The following is a 12,719-nucleotide window of genomic DNA, read 5'->3' as shown; positions in this document are numbered from 1 at the left end:
TTAGCATTTGCATCAAGAGGTTGTGTGAAGCAGATACTCTGAGAACTGACCTTTCAGTCCGTGCACTTGGGGCCATGTATATCCCCGGCTCATTTCCATTCACGAGGCCTGGTCATATTATACTTAAGCAGAATGTCAGCAATCCAGACCACAGAATAATCCCAAGGTATGGTCCCTTTGTACTTTCCAACTCTAAAATGGATGTGCAATGACATTTGGAGTAGCTAGTGTGACTAAGGTCAATGTTTTACACTGATTGTTGAGACAATATTAATAGCTAATATTTATTGAGGACTTAGTATATGTCGGGCACTCTTCCAAGTACCTTACATGGATTAACTCATTTAATCCTCACATCAACCCTTGGAGACACACACTATTACTACTCTCATTTAACCCATGTGGAAATAGGTACAGATATTAAGAAACGTCCTTAAGGTCGTAGATTTTAATAAGAAAATTTTTGTACCACTGAAGTAGGGGAAAGTTAAATTGTTATAAATGCATCTGAAGTGACTGATATCTTTGTTACCTCAAAACCAGACTGAGCCCCCTCTTGACCTTCAGCTATTAGAGGTGTGGTACATTAAGACGTCTTACTCATCTATGCAACTCCCAGTCACTTGTCAGGGCCAGGCTAGTCAATAAATGTTGAATGAATACCCTGCTTACCTTATATTTCACAATATCTATATCTATATGACAACTTTAAAGGGTATTTAAAGGCTAGAATAATCTGCATTCATTTTGAGGATCAAGTCTATCATTTATTAAGCCTACTAATCTGTCTGTCTGCCAATCTCTCCTATACACTGTGACAGATGATACATTGTCTTTTATGTTGACATTTTCATCCAAGGACCTTGACGCGCATTGTGAACCTGATCCCACTCATAAAAATATTCATGCATTCCAGGGAGCACATTCACTCAGAATCTAAAGGTGCATCCACCGCTTGCAAACTGGCAGACAGCTCAGGATCCCGCTGCAGATGTGTTTTGCTTGGCTGGCAGTGTTTAAAATTTTTATTTGAATGTGTAGATCAGGCCTGCCTCTCTTTGCAAATAAAGCTAGATTCACACATTTTGTTACCTGAAAGTGAAAGGGTTAGTAGCTTAGCTGTGCCCGACCCTTTGCAATCCCATGTACTGCAGCCCGCCAGGCTCCTCTGGCCATTGAATTCTCCAGGCAAGAATACTGGAGTGGATTGCCATTTTTGTTACCTGCCTGGACCCAAAAGTGTTTAAATGTGAGTCCTCCAATCTACTGGTACCCAGGGATTTGGAGCAGACTGAATAGAAGACCTCTGTGCTCCTAAAGTTTATAACCTATGGTCAGCACTTCAGGTGGATAGAAAAGTTTTCAGGCAATGAGGCCACTAAATATCTTTTGTTTCAAGTGACTCCTTCTACATACACATATCTAATTCTCCTAGAGGAGACTCAGGATCGCCTCACTCCTATTTTCAAGGCATCCCTGAGATACACTCGTCATGGCCACATCTTCAGAAATGGATAAACTATAACACAGGAAAGGAAAGACAATCCTACAGGTATCCGGTGATGGAATGCCCCAGAATAAAGCAAATGCTTTCACCCCGAGTTTACCCACTTGACTGGAATGATCTCTGTTACACTTTTCATCTTAAAACCCCTCTTGTGAAGAAATGAGATTTATTCAAGACATCACCATGGTTTATTCTTGGACTCCTCTTTGCCAGGCAGCCTGGAAAGGAGAGAGACTGACTTGGAGGTGGACCATTGCAGTAGTTCAGAATAACAGCCACATGTCCTGTACGATAGGGATGATGGGGCTGAGGAGGGGCTGACAGTCCTCCAGGACTGCCTGCTTTCTTTCAATATGACCTCTTGGATTCAGTTTTTGGTTCAATGTGAACCTGTGGCCAACCAGATCTCTCTTACTGCCCCAGTGTTATTTATAGTCTGGATCTGGCCCATGGTGTGGAGTACAGCAGTGTCAATCAATACTTCTTACACTGTAGACATTTACGTGCCATTGGTGGAGAACTTTCCATTTCTTACTGTAGTCCCACTGACTAGCTCTCTCTGCTCAGGCCCATTAGAGAACTCAACTGCAAAATTATCAGGGAGTAAATGCCAGGCCTTATCACTGGTGTGTACCTTCCAGTAAGAGCCTTTCTTATTTGCTCCACTGGAGGATAGGCGGCTCTCCTTGGCATTCTCCTTTTTTGCTGCAGAATTGTTCTAATTGTCCCTGGATTGGTCTCAGGGACTCTGGAGCATTTGCTTGGGATAACGATGAGCAACACATCACCAAACATGATAAATGACAATGGAGTTTTGCGGTTTGAACTCTTTCCTTCTTCAAGAAAGCACTGCCTTAGTGCTCAATTGGCAGTAGAGTCACCTCATTGGATAACAATCAGAGACTGTCTTTTTCTAACTGTTGTCCTCATTCGGAATTATCTAAAACAGTATTAAGTAGCACCAATCCTGGCTGTAAACAGTGCTCCTATCAGCACCTGAAATGAGGTTGGTTACTTTCTTCTATGTAGCTCAAGGATTCCTCACCTCTGATCAAAGGTCACAAGCAAATAAAGATGGGGTCTCTGTGTCACCACCCCCACAGGTCAGACTTCTATGCCCTGATGCTTCTTCTGCCTACTCAGGGTTCCCAAGAACCAGTGAAGTGCTCACCTAAGCTTGCCGCACTTAGGAGTTCTCCCCGGTGCTCTCAGGTGACAGCAATCCAATTCCTAGTGCTTCAGAAACTGGCTCTGCTCAGCTGTTAATGATGCTAATCACTGATGGTACCCACTGAGCTAACAATTTTGCATTTCTATCTTCTGATAGAGTGAATTTCTTGAGTCACTGCTTTATCCCAAAGGCAGACCAAGGAGAACTACAGCCTTCTGGGTAACACTGACACCAACTCAGATTTGCATTCCTACACTTCCCTGAAAGCTATGCTGCCTTGCTCATCACATGGGTTTGTTCCTATGGCATAAAATCATACATAAACTCAGCAGAAAACTGTTGATGGTGTTCAAGGTTCTGCACAGGGGCAGCAGCTCTGTCTCCAGAGCTCTCTCCTGCCTCTTCTTCTCTCTGAAAAGTAAGCAGCATCAAGCAGCTGTCACCCCAGAGGGGATGGCTCCTGTTGAGTGAAATTTCTGAATCTCTTTGTGATCTGATTTTAGGATATAATGTTTGTTGTCCTTCTTGGGCACTGGACCCAGTAAAGTAAGACCTCTTCAAGTAGTCAAGCCTGAAGTGGGGCTGGGAGCTTCCCTGGTGGCTCAGTGGAACAGAAACTGCCTGCCAGTGCAGGAGACACAGGTTGGACACCTGCTCCAGGAAGATCCCATGTGCCATGAAGCAACTAGGCTTGTGCACCACAATTATTGAGCTCGCACTTGAGAGCCCATGAGCCACAACTACCGAAGCCCACATGCACTATAGCCTGTGCTCTGCAACAAGAGAAGCCACCACAATGAGAAGCCTGCGTACTGTAGCTCGAGATTAGCCCCCGCAGCAACTAAGACCCAGCATAACCAAAAATAAATAAAAAGATGAATGGGGGCTGCGAGACCTGTAACCAATGAGAGGAGTTCACTGCCTAAGGAGATGGAAGGTGAAAGAGAAGAAAGAGCCAACAAAGAGAAAATCAGGGCCTCTTGCCTCAGTGTCTCTTACTTGTATGGCCGTGTCCAGCCTAAAAGGGCAGCAGCCCTGAGCATTCCCGTGGAGTCAGCAATGTGCTCTGAGCTAGCCAAGGGAAGCAGTGCGTGTGAGGAGAGGAAGCACAGCTCTCTTATTTTTGAACACTGCATCATTGGTCTCGGAGCCAATCTGAACTTTGTTTTCTAATAATCAGGAATCAGAAATGACAGAGGAGGAAAAAAACAAGCTTGGCACCTCCCAAGGCCTATCCCCGTGGCAGGATCAGGATCAAGGTGCCAGCACTTTTCATTCCTTCTCTCTGAGTTGAAGAGATGCTATAACGGCAAAACTCACTGAAGCAGACAAAGATGCGGTGACTGGAAATGTCTTTGTCCCTAAAAGGCCCCACTGGCTTTCAAACAGGGAGAGGACTGAGAGGATGGCAGCCCAAGGACCCGACGTGGCTCCCTGGGGAGATCTGGTGCCCTGCAGCCTCAGCATTGGCTGGGATCCTGCCATAAAAGCATCTGCTTCCTCCATGTGCGGCCAAAAAGGAACTTTTCAAAGGTCCTGACTCTCCAAATAGACGTGACTGAAGCAGCAAAATCTCTAGGAGGAAAAGCAGGGTTGGCTTTAGAGAAAAGCTGGTCCCAATGCTCTGGGGGAAGGGGCTCCCTCATGAGAGGGACAGCTTTGAAAGGAAGATATTCAGTGAGAAAGGGATTCAATAAGGAAAGGTGGTCCAATGGGAAATCATAGCTTTGGTAATTTTCTGGGAAGACAAAAAATAACTCTGAATGTTCTGCTTGGTGGCTGGAATCCTGGGGAGGGCTACCTTTTGAAGGTTCTAGCACCAAGTAACTTGCATTCTCAATCAAGTCTTTCGGTCAAATAGCTTGAGAGTAGCTGGTGTTGGTTTTAGTCAAGTAATTTCCCAGATATGCTGCAGGTAGACCAACGCTGGAGCCCATATAACAACTCTGGGATGAAGGGGAAGCCGTGTGGCAGAGAGCATGTTAGATGAAGGGAAATGTGCTTTTCAACAAGACCCAGTCACAAGTAGGGTTGATTTCCTCATGCAAGAAAAACACAATAACACCCGACAAAATACACCCTCTTCGCTCCTTTGAGGTACTGTTGAAGGACCACTGCCACTCGTGGCTCTTCTGTGAAGCAATTAAAGCAGGTTCTACCTCCAGACAGGGAGGAAAACCTTCATTTTCCTAAGGGACTCATTCAAGGTCACACTGAGCTAAGGCCAGAAACAAGAATTCCTGCCTCCAAGTTCAATTCTTTTTATTACATCATTCCACCTCTACTGGATAAATTTCGTAAGAAGGGTAGCTTAAAGACAAAGCTAATAAAGAAGGGTTTATATGGATGTGGGATTGTAGGAAATGAGCCAGAATGTTGGTTTCTGAAGACATTCCTGGGCCTACACAAGTGATGAGGGAGAATCAGGCAGGAGGACGCAGGTCAATTAGAAAATGATGGAGCCAGTTGTTTCTAAATTCAACATTCTTTAATCTGTAAGGTAGAGTCAAATGATGAAATGAATAATCATTCCCAGGAAGCAGTGAAAACAGGTGATCACAAAAAAGGCAACAGAGGCAAATAAACAGAGATACTCATAATAAAATCTATTTAAATACATAATCCTTCAAAAATAATTACTAGGGTATTTCACTCTCCAGATAAATTCCTCTCACCCTTTCTTTTTCAACATTTTCCCCCTCAGATCGACCCTAAGGAACTCAGAAATATATTTGTATTTCCTCTAATTCAGTATTGGAAAGCAAATAAAGAATTGTTTTAAAAGATGTATTTCACTGACGTGTCCTCATCCTGCTTGACAATCATATTCACATAAAAAAATTATGCCAACATCAGACACACCTTAGTCAACTGCACACCTGCTCTTGGTCTCACTCTTCCTACACTGGGCTAAAATGCATTCCAATATTTCCAAGTTCACAGTTATCATCACCTCATTCTCTGGAACTCGGCAGCTCACAATCCCTCAGGACAACCCTAGTCAGGACCATCAGCGCCTCCAGGTATAAGCTACCACCACCCCACCACCCCCAGTGCTGATGTGACCTTTCTAACACAAGTCAATTTCTGTGAGAAGGACCTGGCTTTCTTTTACGTCCACCTGGGCCATTTCCCTGGAAAGGAGGGGATACTGGATGTCCAGCTATTCTGCTACAGCTCCTTAATAAGATCAGCTTCCCAAAGGAAAAGAGACCAAAAAGGTGGGAAGTGATGTTGGGAGATCCAGAGTAGGGGGACATTCTGCATTTTGCCATTTTAACCGTCAAACCTGATTCTACAGGACAGCCCAGCCCTGCTTTCCAACCACACATGCCTGGTACTGGGTCTGTATTCTGGCACTGCCTCCATCACCACACACTGTCGTTCCGAGCCGCTGTGCTTGAAGAAGTCACTGATGTCCGCCTCCTCCCCCCTGCCTCCATGAAAAAAGTGATCAAAGGCACGACATTGGCAACATGCCGCTGTTATGTAAATAGACTCAGCCGAGGGCAGAACCAAGCAGGAATCTTTATACCATAGAGGCAAAGTTCACTATCATCCCAACCTGGGACTACTCCGTTCTCTGGACTGACATGAGCTCACATTGTTGCCACAGCTCAAATTCAGGGATTTGTCCTAGCCTCCCTCGAGGCTGGAACCCAAGACCACAGGAGCAGTCACAATTCTCAGCCCAAGCGCCTTCTCCTGTCACTTGAGAGCTGCAAATGTAGATGAAGGAGTACAGCTTTCTATGAGGAGGGCTAAATGAGGCATCTACTTGACCAATTTTATGAAAACTAATGGAAACGAGTGTCTCTCTCATGCTGAGTTCTGTTTCAGTTAACTTTATTGTGGAGAGGGGGCTGGCAAAGAGAAGGCTATGGCATTTTAAAAACAACTAGCTGAGGCCTGGAGGTTTTTCTTTCTCTCTTTTTCCAAGGATGCTGCAGTCCAAGGGGAAAAAAATGGGAGGGGGAGGCGGAGAAACCATCTTTTCCCTGGCACTCTCAAAGCCTGATGCAGTGCCAGCCGCTCCACCAACTGTCTGGAGAGAGGGTAGCTGTCACTCTTCTCACCGTAACTTCTTGCTTTCAGATCAGTGGCTGGCAGGTTTATCTGCTTCTGAGCAGCTTCGGAGCCACGTCAGTGACACTGGCTACGTCAGCAAGAGCAATCGGAAGGGAGCATGATACCACTGCCAGCAGCGGTGGGAGGGAAGATTGTAGGCTTCAAGAGAATTCTTAGGTCTGTCCGTGTGGCTGACTCGCTCACATTGACTTAGATGACTGCCACTGATTTCAGAAAGCCAGGAGGAAACAGGTAGCTTTACACAGCCATTTTTGAGTTGGGGGTGCAGGAGGTTTTAGTTAGTAAAGGCTTACGCTTTCAAACCCCTTGTGCAGGACCTGCCCCCAACTTAGGAGAGGGTGGGCTTCAATCAGAGGATGCAACCAAGCTGACCACCACCACCCGGCAAGTGCCTGAAGCCCCAGTCCACACGCCTCCAGTGATTACTGCAGTAATTTTGGCCCATTTCAGGTCACCCATAGTTCTAGCTGCTTTCATTTTTGTCATTCTCATGATAAACAGGACACAGTGACCACCAAGGGTCCTTGACACAGTGCTATTCTATGATCTATTTTTTTTTAAGTAGGTTTAAAAGCCTCTGTTCTTGGAGTGGCAACCCTTGAAGTTCATGGTTGCAAAGATAGAATTCTATTTCATCGCCTTCTGGTTCATGACTTTCTGGTTCAGAACAATGTTAAGGTAAAAAGATATAACATGACTAACACACAAAGATATTGTTTTGGGACAAGAAAGAAACCCTAAGGTAAAGATAGGTGGGGAATTTTGAAATATGTTCTTTAATCCAGTCTTGGTCAAAGGTGAAAAATTTCCACGGACAGTATAGCCCCATGGTTCCTGATAGCCCTAGAAGCAGCAAATTAAAGCCAAAATCTTGTATCAAAAACTCACGTTGATTAGGTTTGAAGATTTAATTTTGCCTAATTCATGGATACGGAGACAGTGTCAGCGTTCAGAAAATGGCAGTTCTCAGTATATTCTTAAGATTATAAATAACCTCTGGAGTAATGCTCAATGCCAGGCTCTAGTGGGAATTTAATATTATGGAATGACAATTATTAGTAACTTGCTGGGCAACCATGGCCAAGGCACTGGATTTCCTATGCCTCCATATCATCACCTATTCTGCCCCCAATAAGCTAAAGATGAAGAAGTTAAACTGTCTCTCGGGGTTACCGAGGAACACATCTAAAGATGATTATTCGAAGGAAAGGGATCAATACCACATTTGGAGTCACTAGCCTCATGGTCACTTGCAGGTCTGGATCAAAGCCATAAGTGATACGTAGTACTTCTTCCGAGGTTCTTACCTTGGGATATTGAACCCCATGGGTGGCCATGAATGGGCTTTAAAATGAGCCCACCTGATCTGATCTAGGGGCAGGACGCCCACTGACACAAACAGTTTAAGAAGCATTGTTCTACAGTAAGCCTTGGTTATAGGTGTACCAAAACAAACAAAAAAAAAACAGCGACACTGCCTGATGGAGAGGAAAAGTCAAGGAAGATGGCCACAGAAGCCAAAAGAAATACATTGGATCAGATCTCAAGAAAACCATTAGGACTTCACCTTGACCTTCTGGGTCATCTATCCATTCGGACTGAGCCTATCTGTCAGAATGGAATTTCTCCAATCAGCAATACCTGCTGCTGCTGCTGCTAAGTTGCTTCAGTCGTGTCTGACTCTGTGCGACCCCATAGACGGCAGCCCACCAGGCTCCTCTGTCCCTGAGATTCTTCAGGCAAGAACACTGGAGTGGGTTGCTATTTCCTTCTCCAGTGCATGAAAGTGAAAAGTGAAAGTGAAGTAGCTCAGTTGCACCCGACTCTTAGCAACCCCATGAACTGCAGCCTACCAGGCTCCTCCATCCTTGGAATTTTCCAGGCGAGAGTACTGGAGTGGGTTGGCATTGCCTTCTCCGCAGCAATACCTACAGGATCATTAATAATAAGCAGAAGACATGACTGATTGAGGCAGGAAGCACCTGAGCTGCCAACCATCCAATACCAAGAACACCTGTTGGAAGGAAAGCCCAAGGAATTCACAGGGCTTTGTTGGTGTGGAGAAACAGGCAGATTCACAGCAAAAGGGCTGTAAGGAGTGGTAAACATGAGGGTGTCTTGTTTGAAGTGTGAGAGCTGAGACTAAGGTCTGGGTCTGCGGATCAGAGTCAGGATGAAGAGATGGATAATTCTATAGTATCAGAAGGCAGTATCAAAGGGTAAGAAAGAAAAAAAAGTGAAGTCACTCAGTCGTGTCTGACTCTTGGCAACCCCATGGACTGTAGCCTACCAGGCTCCTCTGTCCATGGGATTTTCCAGGCAAGGGTACTGGAGTGGGTTGCCATTGCCTTCTCCAGGACCAAAGGGTAGCAGGTCCCAAACAAGACCCAAGTTCCAGCCCCTAAAGAGAAACCATATTTGGAAGTAAAACTAAAGGGAACTGCAGGGAACACTCCAAGGAGAGGGGAATGGTGCAAAAGATGGACAAGAGCTCAGTTGGGATCTTCAGAAACCAGGTTTGAAGGTGGCACTTAGAAAAAGAGGGAGAGAATTGGAAAGGATTCCAATTCCTGAGATCCAGGCAACAAATAAAATGCTCTAATACTTCTAGAGCAATTTACAGCTTACAAAACATTAGGACATTCACTATCTCGTTTAATCCGTATCACCCTGAAACGCTGGTGTAATTTTATTTTAGGTATGAGGAAACTGAGGCTAGGAAGGGTGGATTATGCGATCTGCTCAAGGTCACTTGGCGAAAGTCAGAGCTGGGACGCATCCTAATGCTCCCACCCCTCCTGATTGTTATCCACCTGGAAAACCTTTATGTTAACTCCTAAGGGGCAAGGTTGCTGTGTTTACAACGAACTCCACCTCCACCACTATCCCCGCCACTTGCCCTAAAATCTGGGGAGGAGCAGCGCCCCCCGGTGCCAGGGAGGGGACCCGAGTGATGCGGAGCCACAGCCCGGGGTTTCCCTGTCCTGCGGGGCTCTGAAGAGCGGGCAGCAGAAACCACGGTTCTTACACTCGGGGCAGTCAAGTAACGCTCCAGCAGCAGCTGCCCGTTCGGGGTTTAAAGTGCGAGGGGCAGCGCAGCGCGAATTCCCTTCCAAGCGATCCTAGGTCCGGGACCCAGCGCGGGCGCCGGCTTCTCCGTATCCCAAGCTCGCCCCTCTCCCGCTGGTTCCTTCTGGCAGTTCCCCAGTGCGTGGAGGAGGCGACAGGAGGCTGGGGTGGAATATTGGGGTGAAAGAGCGGGTCGACTCCGGGGCAACAGTTTCCACTTCTGATCCTCCGGGTCAGAACCATGAGCAAACCCTGCCTGGAAGTTTGGGCATCAAAGGTTTCAGATCAAGTAGCAAGTTGCCGGAGAGCAGTAGAGGTGGATGGAGGTGGAGGTCTGGGGTGGGGGTGGCGATAGAGGAAGAAGGGACAGGCAGGAAGAGATGTCCCTTCCCACGCAGCCCCCTTGCGGCCCCGCGGGTGGGTGGCCGGTCCGTCTCTGCAGCCCGCGGGTGCGGAGAACGCGCCGGGCATCGGGCACCGCGCATCGGGCACCTGGGCGCAGCGCAGCCCCTTCTCGCCCGGTTCCGCGCTCCTCCCCACCTGCCCGCCGCCTCGCCCCAGCCGCGGAGACTCACAGTCCGCAGGAACTGGATCTCGTCCTCGCCTCCTTCTCCCGCTTCGGCCATGGCTCCCGAGGCGTCGGCGGGGCCCCAGCCTCCGGCGCCTCTGCTTCCCCGGGCAGCCGCTCGGCGTGCGCCCGCAGCTGCTGCGCTCTCTCTCCTCCTCCTTCTCCTGCTTCTCCTCCTCCTCCTCCGGCTCCTGGCTCTGCCTCAGCAGCACCGAGCTAATCCCCAACCATATAGGGAGCTGGGCAACACTCCACTGCACTGCAGAGCGCCAACGCCAACCAAGCAGCCCGCCTCCCCTCTCGCCTCTCGCCCCAGCCAAGTGCGCGGCGGCCAGCGGGCCCGCGGAGAGCGCAGCGCCGGGCGCACAGAGCGGGCGGGGGCGGCGCTGCGACCCGGGCGGGGGCAGGCGGCCTCCCCCGCACCGCACCGCGCCTCGCCGCCCGCTCAGCGGCCACGCGCGCCCCGCGGCGACGAGAGAGGGCCCCTACCCTGCTCGGATTCGCAAACAAAGGCCAGTTGCTTAGCTCCAGCGTGCCCAGACTAGGCATCTACCCTCTCTCTTTGCCCACTCTGCCCTCGTGCGTGCGTGCGTGTGTGTGTGTGTGTGTGTGTGTGTGTGTGTGTTGGGCTCCAATGCTTTGCTCCAAATTGAGTGCCTCGTTCGGACCCCCAGCCGCGGAAGGCTGAGAGGGGTGTGCCTGTGATCTTCTGAACAGCAAAGAGAAAACGGTGCAATGAGGGTGTCTGTCCATTCATTACAAAGTTTGCCTTTGCCTTTGCCTTCGTGGCCCTTTCTGCATCTTAAGAGAACCCCTTCTCCTCTGCAAAACCCATTCAGTATGTTTTACCAAGCTGCTTGATTATCCATTGTTGGTGGCCAGAGTACCATCTCTCTGCACCTCAGAAACCTTCCGGGGATTCTCCCATTCCATCCACAGTTCAGAGGTTAGGTGGCATGAACCCGTTCTCTCTGCCTACCCTCCTCTCCTAAATTTCTTCTGCATTTTAGGGTACCAGCCCTGGGAACTCTGTAAAAGAGAAACAGTGGGACCCCGTCTGTCTTTGCACTGCTGACACATCACCCAGCCTTAGGTCACTTTCTGGAGTTGGGAGGCTGTCAGATTGTTCATTGCTAAAGCTGAGGTTTCAGGACGTCCCCTTCTGTCTGCTGGCCAAGAAATTCCAGGGCCAGAGAAGCTTTCAAGAGAGGGCACGCTAGGAAGAGCTGCACGCCTAGGTTGAGAAGAAACCGGGAAGAGGTATGGGTGACAATTCTGGGCTACTGGTGGCACAGAACACTGGAAACCTCAACCAATTTTGCAACTTCCTTGTGGACAGCCTCTCTCTTGATTCTGCCTTAAGATCTCTTTCCTGGGCTCCAGTTCTTCTTTTTCTACTGGACATCAGAGATGCTAAGAAAAATGTGTTGTTGTTGTTATTTTACCAAAACTGCTTCCTTCCAGAGGTTGCACCTTGACCCTTGTTCCTCTTCTGAAGCCTGCCTAGAATAAAGCAAACCACCTGCAAATCTTGGCCCTTTACATATTGGAGGGTACCTGTCATGCTCGCCCTCATCCACTTTTCCCACCTCCTGACTAAAGATTCCTCTTTCCCTCACCATCCATAGTTTCCAAAGCCTCCATCATCCCTGATGGCCTTGTTATAAGCATTCCAGTTTGTCTTCCTCCTCCTAAACAGAGTGCTCTCCTCCTTTGGACAGTCTGTACACAAAGCCTAATATTGGATTGGCTTTGGAACAGCACCAATGACACTTTATGTGTGCATTTAACTAGAATTTCTGTCGTTTTTATTTTCTTTCCCACATGAGCCACTAACGTCAAGACTTTAACATTTTGTTCATGTCCAAGTATTGATACTTAAATACTAGCTTTAAAAAATATTTCTATTATAATTTATTTTATTTCTATCTATGGTCCCTTAAGACATTTTTTATATCTAGATTATACCATTCAAAGTGCTGATTATCACTAATCTATAGTATGGCCTACCTTTCCCATACCTTCTTGGGTGATGTTGCATACTTTCATCTATGATTATTTGACAGGTGAAGAACCTACAGAAATATAGTATTTTGCATCCCTAATTTTTCTTGTTCATGAGACTACAAATGCCTTTTCACACACTTTACTGAAATCAGGATATGTGAGATAGGACACTACTTGCTTTATTGGTTAAATAACCTCTGAGATAAAGGAAGTGGTAATGAGTGATCTAACACTGTGAATATATCCAGTTGGATTCTGGGTGATCCTTACATTCCTTCAGTGTGTGTAAAAGTGAGCTGTTTAATTAT

The 12,719-nt window shown here is 47.4% G+C and overlaps 1 protein-coding gene across 3 annotated transcripts in view; it reads right to left on the bottom strand.

The window, feature by feature from the left end:
• Positions 1–10,614, bottom strand: part of RYR3 (ryanodine receptor 3) — a 569,645-nt gene extending 559,031 nt beyond the window's left edge. For all 3 annotated transcript variants that reach the window (XM_088839832.1, XM_088839833.1, XM_088839834.1), the window contains exon 1: positions 10,412–10,614. In XM_088839832.1, coding sequence (XP_088695958.1) covers positions 10,412–10,462 — 51 coding nt within the window. In that variant the 5' untranslated portion in view covers positions 10,463–10,614. The remainder of the gene's footprint in view (positions 1–10,411) is intronic.
• Positions 10,615–12,719: the final 2,105 nt, after the last annotated feature.

The sequence above is a fragment of the Moschus berezovskii genome, chromosome 9 (assembly GCF_049115385.1).
Source record: "Moschus berezovskii isolate FMDL1 chromosome 9, NW_MosBer_1.0, whole genome shotgun sequence".
Taxonomy (NCBI): Eukaryota; Metazoa; Chordata; class Mammalia; order Artiodactyla; family Moschidae; genus Moschus; species Moschus berezovskii.
This window is presented reverse-complemented; position numbering and strand designations above follow the sequence as displayed.